Here is a 16115-nt window from a genome sequence, read left to right on the forward strand (position 1 = left end):
GGTGGGGGAGAGACATGAAGGGATGTGTCTCAGTTGTTCCCTGCTCCAGAGACCTGCGAGCACCTGCCCCGGGGCCAGCCCGGCGGCCTCCAAGGTCCTTTGCTGCACGCACCACCACCTCTAAGCCCTCCCTCATTTTGAGAGGCAGGACCAGGGTGATCTGGTCCACCCAGGGGTGAGAAGTGTGTGTGTGGGGGGAGGGGGGGTGGTAAAGAAGGCAGACACTCACCCAAGCTCATCAAGGACCCAGCTATGACCACAGGACGATACCCAGAACAGGCCCCTGGAGATGCCAGTCAACCCGGGACTACTCAGTGGTTAGCACTGGCTTTCACACTCAGATCCTCTCTTAACTAGCTAGGCCATCCTGGGCAGGGTACTTAAGCCTTCTGTGCCCCAGTTCCCCCATCTAACCGTATAATAGTGCCCACCTCCTGCCCTAGCTGGCTTGGCTCAGTGGATAGAACGTCAGCCGGCGGACTGAAGGGTCCCAGGTTCGATTCTAGCCAAGGGCACATGCCTGGGCTGTGGGCTCGTTCCCCAGTAGGGGGTATGCAGGAGGCAGCCAATCAATGATTCTCTCTCATCATTGATGTTTCTATCTCTCTCCTTCTCCCTTCCTCTCTGAAATCAATAAAGAAAATTTTTTTTAAAAAAAAATAGTGCCCACTTCCCAGGTGCCTGTGTTAGAAGAGATGGTGACTACCAAGCACTGGCACCACGGCTGGCATGTGGCAAAACCAGAGCTGTCTCCCAAGGCCAAGGGGCCTTCTCCCTCAGCCCTGCCTGCAGACCCTTGAGATGCTGCCACAGCAACTACTGATATGCCAGAGACTCATGAGAAAAGGCACAGGCAGCCCTCCACAACTGCTGACCCAGAAAATTGTTCACTGAATCCCCATCTTACAGCAGAGGAAACTGAGGCCCCAAGAGGATGGCATCTTATCAAAGGATTTGAACCCGGTGGTTTACCACCGGAAGCCACATTCTTAACCCATATACTAACCTGCCTCTCCTGGAAATTGCTACACCCAACGACATGGATACTATTACAGCCCCAAGTTTGCAGGTGAGGACACTAGGACCACGGGAAGGCTAAATAATCGGACCCAGGACATGCAGCGCAGAGGAGAGAGCTGGGATTTGGACCCAGGCAGGCAGCCTGAGAAGCACACCTGCTCACCCACTGCACTGCATTGCCTGGGGCAGCCGGCCACTCCTGGTCCAGCACCTCCCAGAGAGCAGGCAGAGGCACCTGAGGTGCCTCATCACCCCAGGCCACCCCCCAGCCCATCACTCCAGGGAACAGCCAGGCCCCCTCCCACGCTCCAGCTTAAGCATCTCCTGAGCACCCCAGAATCTTGGGGATTAGGGGCCCCTACCCCAGCTGGCACATGGGGAAACTGGGGCACAGGGACTTGTCCACAGCTAGGGAGACAGACACAGGCCTCCTGCTTTCCCTCTCTTGCCTGGAGAATTGGCCAAAGAAAAATGCTTTTATCTCTGGGCCCAGGATCTAGAGCCTGCCAGAAGTACCCCAGGCAGGATGGGGATAAGGCTCCTGCTCCCGCCCCAGGGCCGCTCACAGCTTGCTTTCCTGTCCCTGTGGGCGCTGCGGGCCAGCAGCAGCAGGGAGCACACCATGGGACAGGTGGGGCCTGCCCTGGTGACTACCCCAGCTCACAGCTCCCCTCCCAGGCCAGGCCAGGGGAGAGGATGCCAGGGCGTGAGCTGCCTCCCCTGCCCACCCTTTAGGCATAGAGCCAATTCTCAGCCTCCAGACAGGAGCCCCTCTGTCCCTACAGGACAGCTGACCTTTAACTGGCCAAAAGGTCCCTCTGGTTCCACCCCTGCCTGGGGGAGCGGGTTTGCAGGAGGGAAGAAGGCAGGCCAGGGGTCGGGAGGAGTCCAGGGCCACCCCTCAGCCTCTCCCTCCTCTTTCCTGACTCTCACTGCTCTGTCTTCCCTCTTCCTTCCCTCTCAGCCCAGTGTCCCAAGCCCTGATCGTCCACAGCCGCTCCTCTTCCTCCTTAATTATGTTACCTTTTATTTGCCTGGCACTTTAGAGTTTACCAAATGTTTTTACATTTATCATCGCATTGAATCCACACCAGGGAGAGATGGGGAGACATTGAAAATTCCTTCAAATTGCCAAGTGTTCTTGTTAAAAATGCAAACATCCCCAGAAGATGAACAATTAGGCTGGCAGCCACTGGTACCTCAGTCTAATTTATTTCATCCTCTGCCTCATCCTCAGTCACTTAGCACAAGTGGATGGGGCTGGGGCGGGGGTAGGGGGAGAAGTAGTGCCTTTTGGGGGGCTGCCTCCGCAGGGTGGGGAAGGCCCTGGTGTGGTGTCTGCACCCCTGGGGAGAGGAAGGGCAGGGAACTAGGGTGGGTCTGAGGACAAGCCTTCATCTTTGCAATGCTGCGCATAAACAACAGGCCCTCACCAAGCCCTAAATTCTAACCCAACCACCGGCCTCCTCCCACATCGCTCTGCTGGTGTCTCCAAGGTCAGAAGGAAAATCTTTATGCAAGAAAAGGCTTAAAAGGCTTTGAGGGTGGAGTCCACAAATCCAGAACCTGGGAGAGGGAGGAGGGAGGCAGGGTGCGGGTGCCTGGTTCTCCCTAACCCAGCTCTGCCACGTGGCCCAAGGTCCCCTGCTCAGGGCAGCCCCCCCAGAACCAGCTCCAGCTGGAAGGAGAAGTCCATAGGCTGGGCACTGGTGGAAGGACACATCCAGATCATGGGGGTAAATCAGGAGACCCTTCCTTCAAGGGGGTCTCTATTACCCTGATGGATAACTGATAGAGGGGTGGGCCTGTGGCCCTGAGGGTCCTCCCAGCTCCCACATTCCATGGTCCTGGGATCAAGTCAGGGAAACAAGCCTGTGGCCAAACCCCAGGCAGGGCATCTCAAGAGCTCCGGGATGCTCACTTTTGAAGGCCCCGCCCTGAATCTCATCACATATTCAAATGAACCACATAAAAAAATATAACCCACACATAGCTCTCAAGAGTTGAACTGAGTTGCAGTTGACCATCTGACATAATGTTAGGTTCCGTAGCTAAACATGTATTAATTTCAATTCTGTCGTTTTCTTTGCAAATTGTGGAGACTATCTGTTTGTTTCCAGCTCTCAAACATTTTCCTTGGCTGTTGATGAAAGCCTGTAGGCCCTAGATGCTGTGTCTACATTCCCAGTGCTCTGACCCCAGAGAGTTCAGGCAGCGAGGCTGCAGAACTGCAGCAGCAGGACTTAAAAGAAATCTAACAAAGGCTGTGTCGGCGTCACAGGGGGTACCTCGAGATCCACTGGAGGCCACCTCCTCTCAGGAGCCCTCCCAGGTCACTCTAGCTAACAAAAATACCTCCCCTCCCGATCTCAGAGTACTCGCCATCCAGGGACTCATTTGGCACCAATGGCACACCGTCAAGGTGGCTGTTTAGCTTCATTTTTTAGCTCTGTCTTCATTATTTAACACACTCATGTTTGCCTTATCTTCTCCCACTGACCTGTGAGCTCTCCGAGGTGCCCTGGACCTCTCCTCTGCCTCCCCTCTGAGCCCAGTATGGTGTCCCATCAAACAAGAGAGCCCAGGCCCTGTGTGCAGGGTGTGCAGTTTGGAGAGGGACAGGGGTCCACTGGTCCCACCTACCCTCCATGCCGTCATCACGATGCCCATTAAAGTTGTCGTAGGAATCCCAGCGGATGAGGGGGTCAGAGGTGTTGTAGTCCACTGACACGCTCGGCCCGTTCTCCAGGTGTTCCATGCCTACAAGGATGGGGAAGGGCAAGAAGACAGTGAGGGGAAAAGGAAAAGAGATCCGCAGCTGGAAAAACAGAGGAAGCCAGCAAGATCCCCCAAGGATGGTCCCTACGGGACTTCTCATTTTCTTGACCCGGGCGGGGCGGGGCGGGGCGGGACCAGTGGCTTCAGTTGGACGGAGAACCCAGGGGTCTGGTTTCTTGCATTCTTGAAAAGGCTCATACCAGGTCATAGGGGTAAATCAGGACAGGGCACTAAGGAATGAAGACCCCATCCCTCAAGAGAAAGCTGGGGGACCCTCTGCTGAGTTCTGCTTCTTTCTTTTCTGTGTCCTAGGAGCAGTGCAGGGAGACCAGAGTCTGCCCCTGAGGTCAGCGGGAGTGTGGGAGAAGCAGGGCTCACAGCCTTGACATTGAGAAGACACAAGGTCACCCAGGCCATCTTCCTGCCCCCAACTTAAGAAGCTCCCCACTCTAGGTAGAAATCTGAGGGGAGAGACAGAATCCCTCCTACACATCCAGAGAAAGCCCAGAATGAAGACAGCACAAGCTGCCAGGCAGACATTCTGGGGTGAGTCGCCTCCCTGAGCTAGCAGGCCTTTCTTTAATTTATCCAGAGTCCCCCTGTCTATAACCTAACTTCATATCCTCCCATTCTGTCCTCAGATAAGATGGAGAACAACTGGTCTCCACATATAACCAGTCTAAAGACTGAAAGGCTATTATTAAATTGGTCTTCTCCTCTTCAGGTTGAATCACCTCAGTTCTCAGAAATGCCTATCGTTTAGCCAGCACCTTGGAGTGTCCCCTCAGCCACACCCTCCATCCTCCATGGCCCACAGTCTCTAAATATAATAGCATGATGACCTAATGGACTAGAACGGTTTATCCAACCCAGCGCCTCTCTGTCTGCTTTTTTATTTTTATTACCCAGAGATTAAGTCACTGGTTCATGTTTAGCTGGGGGTCCACTATGATACCCAGATCTTTTACTGTTGGCCTGCTTTTCAATCACATAGGTAACTTGACAATTATAGAGAAGATCAGTGGGAGAATGGTGAAGGAGGGGTGGGAACAGGCCAGGATAGAGGGGAAGAAGTGAATGATGAATGGATTCTAATTTGAATTATACCTTGAATTTTCTCTGGCCCATAAGAAAATACAAATTCCACCTTGCCGTATTCTGGAAATCGATCATCTGAAAAAGGAGAAAAACAAAATGGGCACTCAATTTCTAAAAAGGACTCCATAAAAGGTTTTCTTCTAGAAAAGATTAAAATAATACACATACACATTGATAATATATTAAGTTATATATTTATATGGAATATAAACCCTTGACCCAGTCCTACTTACCTGAGGTAATCATTTCTATTTCTTGTTCTACTAGTGGTTACCTCTAAGACTCTAAATATTAGCCAGTTTTTATGTCACTATTTTTAGGTACATCAGTTTTAAATAATCCCCATTGATTCACCACTATGAAAATGAATAATTTGGCTCACTTTACTACTCCTACCTCCCTTCTTCTAAACTCTGGTATCATCATCATCATCATCATTTATTCTACTGATTACATTTGAAACTTTAAATACTATAGTTAAGCCTCTATTTCTTGATCTGTCCCTTTTTAATATATTTTTATTGATTTCAGAGAGCAGAAGGGAGGAGAGAGGGATAGAAACATCAATGATGACAGAATCATTAATCGGCTGCCTCCTGTATGCCTCCCATTGGGGATCAAGCCCGCAACCTGGGCATGTGTCCTGACTGGGAATTGAACCATGACCTTCTGGTTCATAGGCCAATGCTCAACCATTGAGCCACACCAGCTGGGCTTGATCTTCCATTTTTTATGGTGTCTTGACTCCCTCTATGTAGGAGAAGGAATTTGTGCCCCTCCCTTTCTTCCATCTTTCACCAACCCCACCTTTATTGTGTCAACTATTCCTTTATTGTTCCTTGTTAAAATTGATAACATTCATTCTGTTCTATAATTATAACAGCATCTTCTGCTTTTGCCTTCCTGCCTCCAGTGCAGGGAAACACATCACAGGGCACATCCTTCTCCTACACCAGCCAGACTACACAAGGGGATAATTCCCCTCGTCCTCCAAGTCCCAGCCCCGCTCTCCACTCCCTCCCTGAGCCCAATCTGGACACAGATCATCATACACTATGAAGTTATCAAGGATGGTGTCCACTCCCTGGGGCACCCATCATCCCTGTGTATGTCTCTATCACTGCAGGCATCACTTTGTAGTGTCATGTTTGTGTGTCTCATCCTTCCATAAGACTGGGGTTATGGACTCACCTCTTTCTCATTGCATCCCTAAGATCTAGCACACGCCTGGCACATATAGACACACAAGTGATGCTTGGTGGATGGATGGATAGATGGACGGACAGATGAATGAGTGGATGGATTTGGATAGGTGGGTGGATGGATAGATTGATGGATAGATAAATGGATAAAAACATGAACAAGTGGGTAGGTGGATAAGTAGATGGATAGATTTAGATGGGTAGGTAGATGGATGGGTAGGTATATGGGAGGTAAGTGGATGGATTGACAGATGGATGGATTAGAGGATAGGTAAATTGATGGGTAGATGGATTTGGATTAATGAATGTATAGATGGATAACTTTAGATGGGTAGGTGGATAGATGCACAGACAAGTGAATAGATGGATGAATGGATAGATAGATGTGGATATGTTCCAGTCCTGAATGTGATGCAATCCTGTGTGCTGTGATGGGGCTTTGGAGCTAGACAGCTGGGAACGCATCACTAGTCCACCACTTCAGCACTATCCTTACGGCAGGTTATTTAATCTTCCTGAAACTGATTTTTTTTTTTATTTCATGTCAAATGAGAGTGATAGTTGCCTTCCTCAAAGTTTGTTATGGTGATCAAGTGGGCTAACATCTCTAAAGAGCTTGGCGCCTGTAGGCACATAGTAGGTGCACAGCGAGTACGCACCAGTAAGCAAAGAATAGGCTAAGACGGATTTCTTAAAGCTGTAAAATTGCCATCCTACAGGCAAGCCCTCCACAGAACCCTCTACCCATCCTTAGAGCGCTCAGAGAGATCATCTTAAAATGTAGTGAAACCTCAAAACCTCAAAAGAATAGAGAAAAGAAACAAAGGGAGACATCCCCCTGACCACCTCTCCTTCCCTCAGAAACAGTTCTCCTTCACTGCTGCCATGCCCTCCCCCCATAATTGCTCTTCTACCCTGTGATAGAATTATCCCTTGCTAGGTCTACCTCTCCACTCAATGAGCCCACCTTTGAAGGCATCATCAAGGTCCTCCTTCCCAAACACAACCCCCAGGTCATGGATGGCGCAGGTGTGGAACTGCACACGGAAGATGACATCTCGGGCTGGGCTCCGGAACTTCTTGTGGTAGCACTTCAGCTGGGCGAGAAAGAGAGCAGAGCCCATCAGGTGCCCACGGGTGGGAAACCGGGTCCCAGGGAGCTTCTTTATCAGCTCCAAGGCTGGGCCCCCCAGGCTCACCCCAAACCCAGTGAGGGAGAGGTCACCAACACAAACAGGATCTCAGAGCCCCTGGGGAAACTTCTAGAAGAGCAGAGAGTTGGAGGCCAGTCTTATCCCATGGGGATAAAACTGCCTCTCAAGAATTTCCTGCACAGAGATCAGAATGGAAAAAGTAGGAGTGGATTTAAATTGATGGGGGAAGGGCTGACGCTAGAATTGAGGGAGTCCTTGTCACCAGTAAGAAGCCAGGGGCTAAGAGCTCCCACTGGGAGACATTTCCCTAGAGCTGTTCCAGAATTAGAGGTAAGCCCAGCGGGCATCCAACTCCGAGGCCGGAGAATGCACAAGCATTATCAGAGGCTGCAAGGCCTTGCAGGAACCCTGAGAGCCTACAACACTAAGGCTGGTGGCCCACCGGGAGTGAGGTCTTGTCTGGAGAGGCAGGAAGAGCCCAGGAAGAAAGGAGATGGGAGAAAAATAAACGAGGAGGAGGGGCTAGAGCCAGAGGGGCAGCACTCACCAAGATGTCTCCCTTCAAGAGCAGCCCAGGCTCGATGGTGATACAGATGCTGGTCTGGCTGTCTCCTTGGACGTTACTGTGAGGAAGGGGCAGGCAGAAGGAGAGGGACAGCTGGAGGGGGGCAGGCAGTGCTTTTCTCCCTGCTGCCCCTCTGCCACCAGGCTACTAGGAAACCTTCCGACTTCATCCCTTAGCCCTCTCCTGGAGGAGATTCAAGGCAGCAGCCGCCACCAACAACACACACACACACACACACACACACACACACACACACACGCCCCTGCTCCTGGTCCTGAGCCTCGGAGCTTTGGCATCCGGGACTCTCATTCCCGTGGAATACTTACTAGATGCCAGATGTGTAAACAGGTTGCATGGCCTGGTAGATCCGGAGAAATGGCCGACACCCTGTAAGGAAGGGTGGTGTTAGCTACAACAGTAGGAATTGTGGGAAGAGGGAGAGGAGTGAAGGAGGTGGGGGAGAAAGAAAGGAGGGGGAGAGAAAGGAGAAGGAGAAATGGAAAGAGACGGAGGAAGGAATACTAGCTTTTCATGTGAAAGGCACTTTAAGTTGACAAAAACATTTCCCATCCACTATCTGCCAGCAGGTGTTGCAAGTATCAAACCCATTCTGCAAATAATAGACTGGGGCTAAAGAAAGCTCGGGAAGTGGTGCCATTGAGACTCCAATCCAAGCCTATATTTTTATCATGGCTGCCTCTTCAGAGAAGGTGAAGGAAGACAGGAGGGGCTGGGAAGCCAGAGGCTGGGGTCAGTACCTCCTTTAGACTCGAAGTTGGGGATGCCATGCATGATCACATGGTGCAGAAACAAGGGCTTGTTGTTCATTTTGATGGTGCCAGAGAGCAGGCCGCTGAAGTAATGCACGTACCTGGAGCAGGGACAGGGGCAGCTTCAGCCAAGGAGGTCTGAACCGGGGCCAAGACATCCCATGTTCTTTTCCACCATAACACTGCCCTAGGTTGCCTGCCTATCCCCCACCAATGCCCCCAGGCCTCCGGGTAGCTGAGGTCTCAGCCCAGCACAGTCCTCCCTTGTTGTCTGGAGCTCCAGGTAGGGAGAAAAAGCAGGTTCTATAAGACCTAGAGCTGGGTCAAGCCAAACCCCCTACTTGGGGTTCTTCAGCGCCCTCTGGTGGTCAATGTGAGCATCTCTTTCCTGCTTCACTCCCAGCCCAGGAATCTCCTGCTGGACCAAAATTCCTCACACGTCACCTTCTCAGAAAGGTCGATCCCTTTGAGTCAGCCCCTTGTGCCCACTCCCATCACTCTCTCGCCCATCATGGTCTGTTTTGGTTTACCCCCTTCAAAGCACTTCTCATTCTCTGAAATGACCGTGATGGCTAATTTCCATGGGTGTCACCCACCAGAAGGTAATCCCCAAGAGACCTTGCCTGAGAGATTCAGCACCATAGCCTTAGCGTGATGGGCCCACAGCTCTGGCCACACAGCGGGAAAGCTGGAGTCCAACTCTCCAGTTCTCCACTCTGGGCCTGGGACTCCACCATTCTGGCTCCCACTCATCCCTGACAGGCATCCTTCAACTGCTCACTACTACACAAGGCAGGCTGATCCACTATCAAATAACTCTGACACCCCTATACTGAGCCCAAACCAAGCAGACATTTATACGCACAGACCCTAGGTCAATTCCACATAGTCCCACCAGCCACATGACACTCCAGCAAACAGTGAGAGCATAATAATTATAGTATTTCACTTTTTAAGATCATGCTAAGTGTATGAAAATCCACCTAGAGCATTTCATTTGGTGTTGGAAGATATCTAACTTCCACTAAGTATTTCTATCTCTAGGGTCAACATCTCCCAATTTTTTTAACAAAGATCCTATTAGAAGAATGGAAGGATTAACCTATCCTACTCCTTGTAAACAGAAAGAAAAAATTAGGTTCATAAAGGCTCATTAGCCTCCCAGAGACACACAGCAAGAACACACAAAGCTGAGAGTGAATGGGGAGAGAAGGAAAAAAGTCTGACTGCAGTGCATCTGCCAGAACAGAGGCTAATCCTTCCACCACTGGCCAGCACTTCCTCCTTCTCTGACTGGCCAGTGGACGCCAAGCTGAACCAATCAGAATGCATCCGAGACTCCAAGGGAGCCAACATGGGCTTTTGAAGTGGGTGAGACCAGAACCCGCATGATCATGATAATAGTCCCCTCCTATATCTTGACTCCCTGGCCCATCTCCAGGCCCGTGGGCCTCTGTCCCTGGGCCAGGGTGGGGCCACTTAGGACAACCCTAGCAAGATAATCTGATGGGCAGCACCAGCTCCTATTCAGGCCCCTGCCCAGCCCCCAGCCCCATTACTCAAAGCGGAAACCTGGAATGGCGGGTTCCTATCAGAACTTCTGATCGTGCCAACAGGATGTGTCTGTGTGCTGGGGACAATGAGTCCGGGGGTGGGGTGACAATGAATGGGGGAGCTGCAGGCCAAGCCCCTCCCTCTTTCTCTGCCTGCCCTCTTCTCCTCAACGGCCTCATTCCTTACCAGTGACACTGACAAGAAGGCGGGAAAATGGCAATGACTGCATGGTAAACCCAACAGTTGCACTTTCACATTTGGGAACAAACAGAATTACACACCCATAAGCAGATGTGGGTGCAGATATGGGCTGCAAGGCAGACACAGATAATGTACACACACACACACACACACCAAGCACTGTGGAATCCCTACATAATCCTATTCCTGAGAGGTAACACTGATCCCCATTCTCCAGGTTTTCAGCTTCAGAGATGTGACTACTCGGCCTGCTCTCTTCAAGCCACACTGTACCGCTGTAACATCATGCTCCTCTATTTGTACCCCTTATCCTTCAAGGGCAAGTGCCAGACTCATGACCAAGGCTGACAGCCATAAGTGTCAAAGCCAGGGACTGAGGAGAGGGTACTTGAGTGACAGCTCTTCCCTCCCTGAGACTTCTTCCCTGGGAACACTCTCATGGACCCACAGCTGCTGTGTCTGGCAGCCTAGCGAGAATTTTCTGCACATAAAGGCATCCGGTTTCTGATCCAGCTGACCTGAGGCTGCCTACCAGCTGTCTTGTGCCAATTGTAAGACCCTGCGTTGCCTGAGGACTCACTCATTTCTGCTAGGGCTTCCCGCTCCAATGGCGGAAACCGTCCCCAGCAGTGCCAGCACACTGCTAGAAAGGCAAGCAAGATACGAGTGATGTGAGTTGGGGACACCCAACCCGGAGAGTCTGGGAAGCCCCAGGACATGCAGCAAGGGGGTCTTGCTGGGCCAAGTGTTCCTAAGGGCTAGGAAAGCAATGGGACACTGTGACCTCCTGGCCTAGACCCTGTACCCCAGCCCTTCACTTAGATGCTTCCTTCTCCCTTCTCAAACCTCACCTCACACGTCACCTTCTCAGAAAGGTCGGTCCCTTTGAGTCAGCCCCTTGTGCCCACTCCCATCACTCTCTCGCCCATCATGGTCTGTTTTGGTTTACCCCCTTCAAAGCACTTCTCACTCTCTGAAATGACCGTGATGGCTAATTTCCATGGGTGTCACCCACCAGAAGGTAATCCCCAAGAGACCTTGCCTGAGAGATTCAGCACCATAGCCTTAGCGTGTAGCCCAACAGGACACATCACAGACAGGTGTGATGGGCCCACAGCTCTGGCCACACAGGGGGAAGGCCGGAGTCCAACTCTCCAGTTCTCCACTCTGGGCCTGGGACTCCACCATTCTGGCTCCCACTCAAATGCAACCCCCCAAGGCCCACCTGATCCTGACACTACCTGTGCCTTCCTGTGAATCAGACATCACTAAATAGCATGCAACCCACAGAGCTGAATCCAGGGGGAGCCCTCAGCATGGTGGATAGCACAGCCAGGGGGAGGTCCCAAGTACATTCTGGCTCTGTCACTGCTCTCTGTGGGCCCTGGCCACATCACATCCCTTCCCTCTGGGCTCAGGCTTCCCTCCTGTAAAATGGGGATGCCCTGGATCGTCATGTGGTAGGTTGGCATTATTCAGCTTTGGGCTCAAATTCCCCTGCTCTGAGAGGTATTCCCTGACCATGGTCATTAAAATAGCCCCATTCCCCTCCCTTCAGCCCTCATCTCTGCAGCGCTCTATCCTCTTTCTTTCCTAGGACTAATCACAATCTGAAATTGTCTTGTCTGTGTATTTTCTGTGTAATGTCCATCCTTCTCAGTAGAGTATCACCTCACTAGGGCAACGGATTTTGTCCCATTCAACTAGATATCTCTAGAGTTTGGAGCATAGCAGACTGCCTGAAATTTGCCAAATGAATGACTGACTCAGTCCCTGCCCTGCTTCCTGCCTGGGCTGTTGTGCACTCCAATGAGACCACGTGGTTGAGTGCCCTCGATAAAGTTTTTAAAGCACACCCAGTAAAAAGTGACTGTTATCAAGAGTGTATGTGACCTCCCTGGGCAGGTGGCAGGGACCTCAGCTTCCTGTAGACTCATCCAAACACTGATCCTGCTTCCAGGACCAAGAATGGCACTGCCTCCTCATACAATCCGTCTTCTTATACCCAAACCAATGTGTCCCCCACCAATGCCCCCGCTGCTCTCCAGTACCAGCCTCAAGAGCCAACTGCCCTGCCCACCTGTGGGCACATACACAGCTGCTCATGGGCTCACCCATGTCCCTGATATCAGACCTCTCCAGACTGGCCCCTGAACATGCATATTTAGTACACCCTCACCGAGGCATGCTGTTCCATCTCCCGTGGGTCCATGAGGCTAGTCCCCACACATAGCCAGCACACATGTGCACTGGACTGTGACCCACCTTCTCTGGGACGGCTGGCCAATGGGTACAATCTTATCCTCATAGAACCGCTTCATTGCAAACCGGTCCAGTGCCTGGTCGGCGCTGGGAGGAAAGACAGGTGGTCAGAGGAGCCAACATCCAAGTGCAAGAGCCCCTCCGGCCCCCTCCCCACTCCCCAGACCTGCAGAGTCCTGCAGCCACCCTGTGCTGAGGTGCTTTCAGGAAAAGAGCACCCTGGCAGCTCGCGATCCTGTGTGCTGTGCAGGGGCTTTGGAACTAGACAGCTGGGAGCCCGTCACTAGTCCACCACTTCAGCACTATCCTTAGGACAGGTTATTTAATCTTCCTGAAACTGATTCTTTTTTATTTCATGTCAAATGAGAGTGATAGTTGCCTTCCTCAAAGTTTGTTATGGTGATCAAGTGGGCTAACATCTCTAAAGAGCTTGGCACCTGTAGGCACATAGTAGGTGCACAGCGAGTACGCACCAGTAAGCAAAGAATAGGCTAAGACGGATTTCTTAAAGCTGTAAAATTGCCATCCTACAGGCAAGCCCTCCACAGAACCCTCTACCTATCCTCAGAGTACTCAGAGAGATCATCTTAAAATGTAGTTACCGGTCCCATAGCTTGCCCCTTCTTGACTCTCCCAACGACTTCCCATCACTCTTATAATAAACCCAAAGTCCTTATCGAGTCCTACAAGGCTTGCCCCCGTCCAGCTTCACTTCCTACTCCTCGTGCCCTCACTTCTCAGCTCAAAACATGCCAGCTCCTTGCATGGCATTCCCACTGCAGGCCTTGTCCCTTCCTCCTCTCTCTTCCTGAGAAGTTCCCTCCCAGACTTTATGTGACTCAGCCGGTCCCCCTCTCCTCTGCCTAATTCGGGTCTCTACTCAACTATCACATTCTCCTGCGCCTCCTCTGACCCCTGTCATGCTCTGGTCTCCATTCTTTCACAGATCTTATCACCTGCTATTATGGATACACTTGCTTATATACTTAGAGTCCGTGGGACAGTGGCCTGGCTCTGCCCACTGCTGTATCCCAGCACCTAGAACAGTGTGTGGCTGTTCAGTAACAACTGTCGAGAGAAAAAACCAATGAGTGGATGGATCCCTCTGCCTCTCTGCAAAATGGAATCAAAACAGAGACTACTGGTTTACTAGTCTTGCCCCAAACCCCTAAGTGGGAACAGGCCCTGCTGGCCAAGGACAGGGGGATGGATGAGATAACTCCCAGACGGTTCTGCTGGACCCAGATCTGATCCAGTATTTCCTTCGGACACCCTCCCTGCTCACCCAGGAAAACAGAAGGCAGTTTGGCAAGAAAAACTGGCCCCAAGAATCTGGCTGGATGGGGTGTTCACAAATGGGCCCATTTCCCAAGGCTGGACAATGCGGGGATGGACTCTCCTCTCTCCTGCCCTCCACACACAGGGTCCTGGGGTGTGACAGGCACCTTCCTTCCTCATCCTAAGAACCTCTGACGCCCTCTGTCTTTATCCTCCCGCCCCAAGGAAGGGAGAAATCGTGGGTGGGTCAATATGCAGAGAACAGGAGGCTCGGGGGCCCTCTTACCTGGCCGAAATGTTGCTGTAGTGCATGTAAGCGGCGATGACCACTCCTATCCTGCCTCGGTTTCCCTGGAAGAGCCCCCAAACACAAAAGCCTTTATTCTAAGGCCAGCCTACTGCTCCAGTGCCCATCCAGAGCCTTGGAGGGAAGGAGGCAGGGGCTGGAGAGAAGGGTGTGGCTCTAAGGGAGACCAGGAGGAGGGAGGGGATATGGGGGAGGGAGAGGATGTGGGGGAGGGAGGGGATATGTGGGAGGGACCAGGGTGGGAAAATGAGTCTCAAAGAGAAGAAACACAGATGATTACGCACTACACTTGAGGGCCCCACACTTCCTGTGGGGGCCCCAGGGCAGGATCTACCATCCCTAGAAAGAAGAATACACAGACTTCCACACTCACGCAATCCAATGATACAGGCCAGGAGATACCCTCATCCAAGGATACATTCACACATGGGCATGCACACGCACGGACACACACACACACACACACACACACACTCACACACCCTGCAACCAACTCTGACCTTGTTGTGTAGAACAACGACATTGTGGGGGTCTGCGTTGAGCCAAGTGTCCATGGCCTTGCATACACTGCAGATCTTCTCCAGGGCTGGGGTGTGGAGGTCAGGCCAGCCAAATTCCAGTACCTGCGGCCCAAGCCAGGAGTGATAAGTGGCAGAAGCCCAGACGGTCAACCAGGGCAGTGGGAGCAGCACACACTCCACATGCTAGTACCGGGCAGTGGCCACCAGCAGCTGGGCCTTGGTTCCTGCCCTGCTTATCAGCCCAGCTGGGAGGTGGGGGTGTGGAGGGATAGGGCAATGGCCAGGACAAGGGATCCTGTGCCTGAGTCTCAGCTTTGACACTGGCTTGCTGTGGGGCCCCAGCCAGTCACGGCCCTTCTCCTAGCCTCAACTTCTCATGTGTGAGTACAACAAAGGCAAGGTCCCTTCCACATGACTCTGACCTCAAAATGTGATGATGCCCCCAGCACTGCCCCCAAGCTCTGCTCCCACAGACAACCCCAAGGCCTGGCTCAGGGCGAGGGCAGAGCAAAGGGTTCCTGGCTGTCCGTGGCTCTTTTCCAGGCCCTGGCCACACACACCATTGATTTTTCAGGCCAACCCAGAGAAGCTGAAGGAGACAGAGGGAAAATCTGAACCCCAGTCTCCAGCTCCTCAAAACTTTTCTAAACTCACAGAACTTTATAGTAAAAGAGAACTTCTGCTTGGAAGGGCCCAGAGAATATACCTAATCCAGCCCGTCCACTCTCAGAGGTGCAAACTGAAGCCCAGAGAAGTGTCACCTTCCCAGGGTCACACAGCAACCAGCAACAGAATCCAGGAGCCGGGAGCAGGCACCACGCAGAGCCCGGCCCACGGCCCACAGGGTGAGCAAGTGAGAGCTGGCAGTGGGAAGGTCCACGTCGGCCATTCCTAGCCAGGCTAAAGCCAAGATACCTTTCAAAGAAGCGAACAATCTCACAGCTCCAGCCTCACCCAGAGATCCTAAGGGCTCCCCAGGGAGGCAGAGCTGGGTAGAAATCACTGCACCGAGCTTTGCTTTCTGTAGTTCGTATTATGGAAACAATGAATAGATTCTTTCCCATTATCCAAGGAGAAGATGGCACTGTAATAGGCTTTGCAATCTGTCACAGCACTTTCCCTAAGACTCTGACGTGGAACCTGAGGGGCGAGGGGACTGTCTGTTATCTCCCCTCCCGGGCGGGTAGACGCTCCCACCCTACTCAGCATGGGCTCACCTTGGCGTGGAGCTTCGTGATGTCAGGTCTCCGCTCAGAGAGGTTGAAAAGCTAGAAGGAAGAAAAGGAAGAAATGGTGGAGGGGCTCACATGCTGCTCTCGCCCCTGCTGGAGATCCCACCCACACATGAGCTGGGATCAACAGGAACCCAACTATAGGTTCTCAGGATGGGGGGGGGGGGGGGGGG

At 52.1% G+C, this 16115-nt stretch overlaps 1 protein-coding gene across 12 annotated transcripts in view; it reads right to left on the reverse strand.

The window, feature by feature from the left end:
* The window catches only part of TNS1 (tensin 1), a 127413-nt gene that overhangs the window by 66357 nt on the left and 44941 nt on the right, over positions 1 to 16115 (reverse strand). For all 12 annotated transcript variants that reach the window (XM_015563612.1, XM_015563611.1, XM_015563609.1 and 9 more), the window contains 10 exons: positions 15928 to 15978; positions 14690 to 14812; positions 14169 to 14233; positions 12608 to 12691; positions 8576 to 8688; positions 8144 to 8204; positions 7800 to 7875; positions 7066 to 7195; positions 4906 to 4971; positions 3664 to 3780 (listed from right to left, as the gene is read on the reverse strand). In XM_015563612.1, the coding sequence (XP_015419098.1) occupies positions 3664 to 3780; positions 4906 to 4971; positions 7066 to 7195; positions 7800 to 7875; positions 8144 to 8204; positions 8576 to 8688; positions 12608 to 12691; positions 14169 to 14233; positions 14690 to 14812; positions 15928 to 15978 (886 nt within the window). The remainder of the gene's footprint in view (positions 1 to 3663; positions 3781 to 4905; positions 4972 to 7065; positions 7196 to 7799; positions 7876 to 8143; positions 8205 to 8575; positions 8689 to 12607; positions 12692 to 14168; positions 14234 to 14689; positions 14813 to 15927; positions 15979 to 16115) is intronic.

Source organism: Myotis davidii, unplaced genomic scaffold, assembly GCF_000327345.1.
Source record: "Myotis davidii unplaced genomic scaffold, ASM32734v1 scaffold575, whole genome shotgun sequence".
Lineage (NCBI taxonomy): Eukaryota > Metazoa > Chordata > Mammalia > Chiroptera > Vespertilionidae > Myotis > Myotis davidii.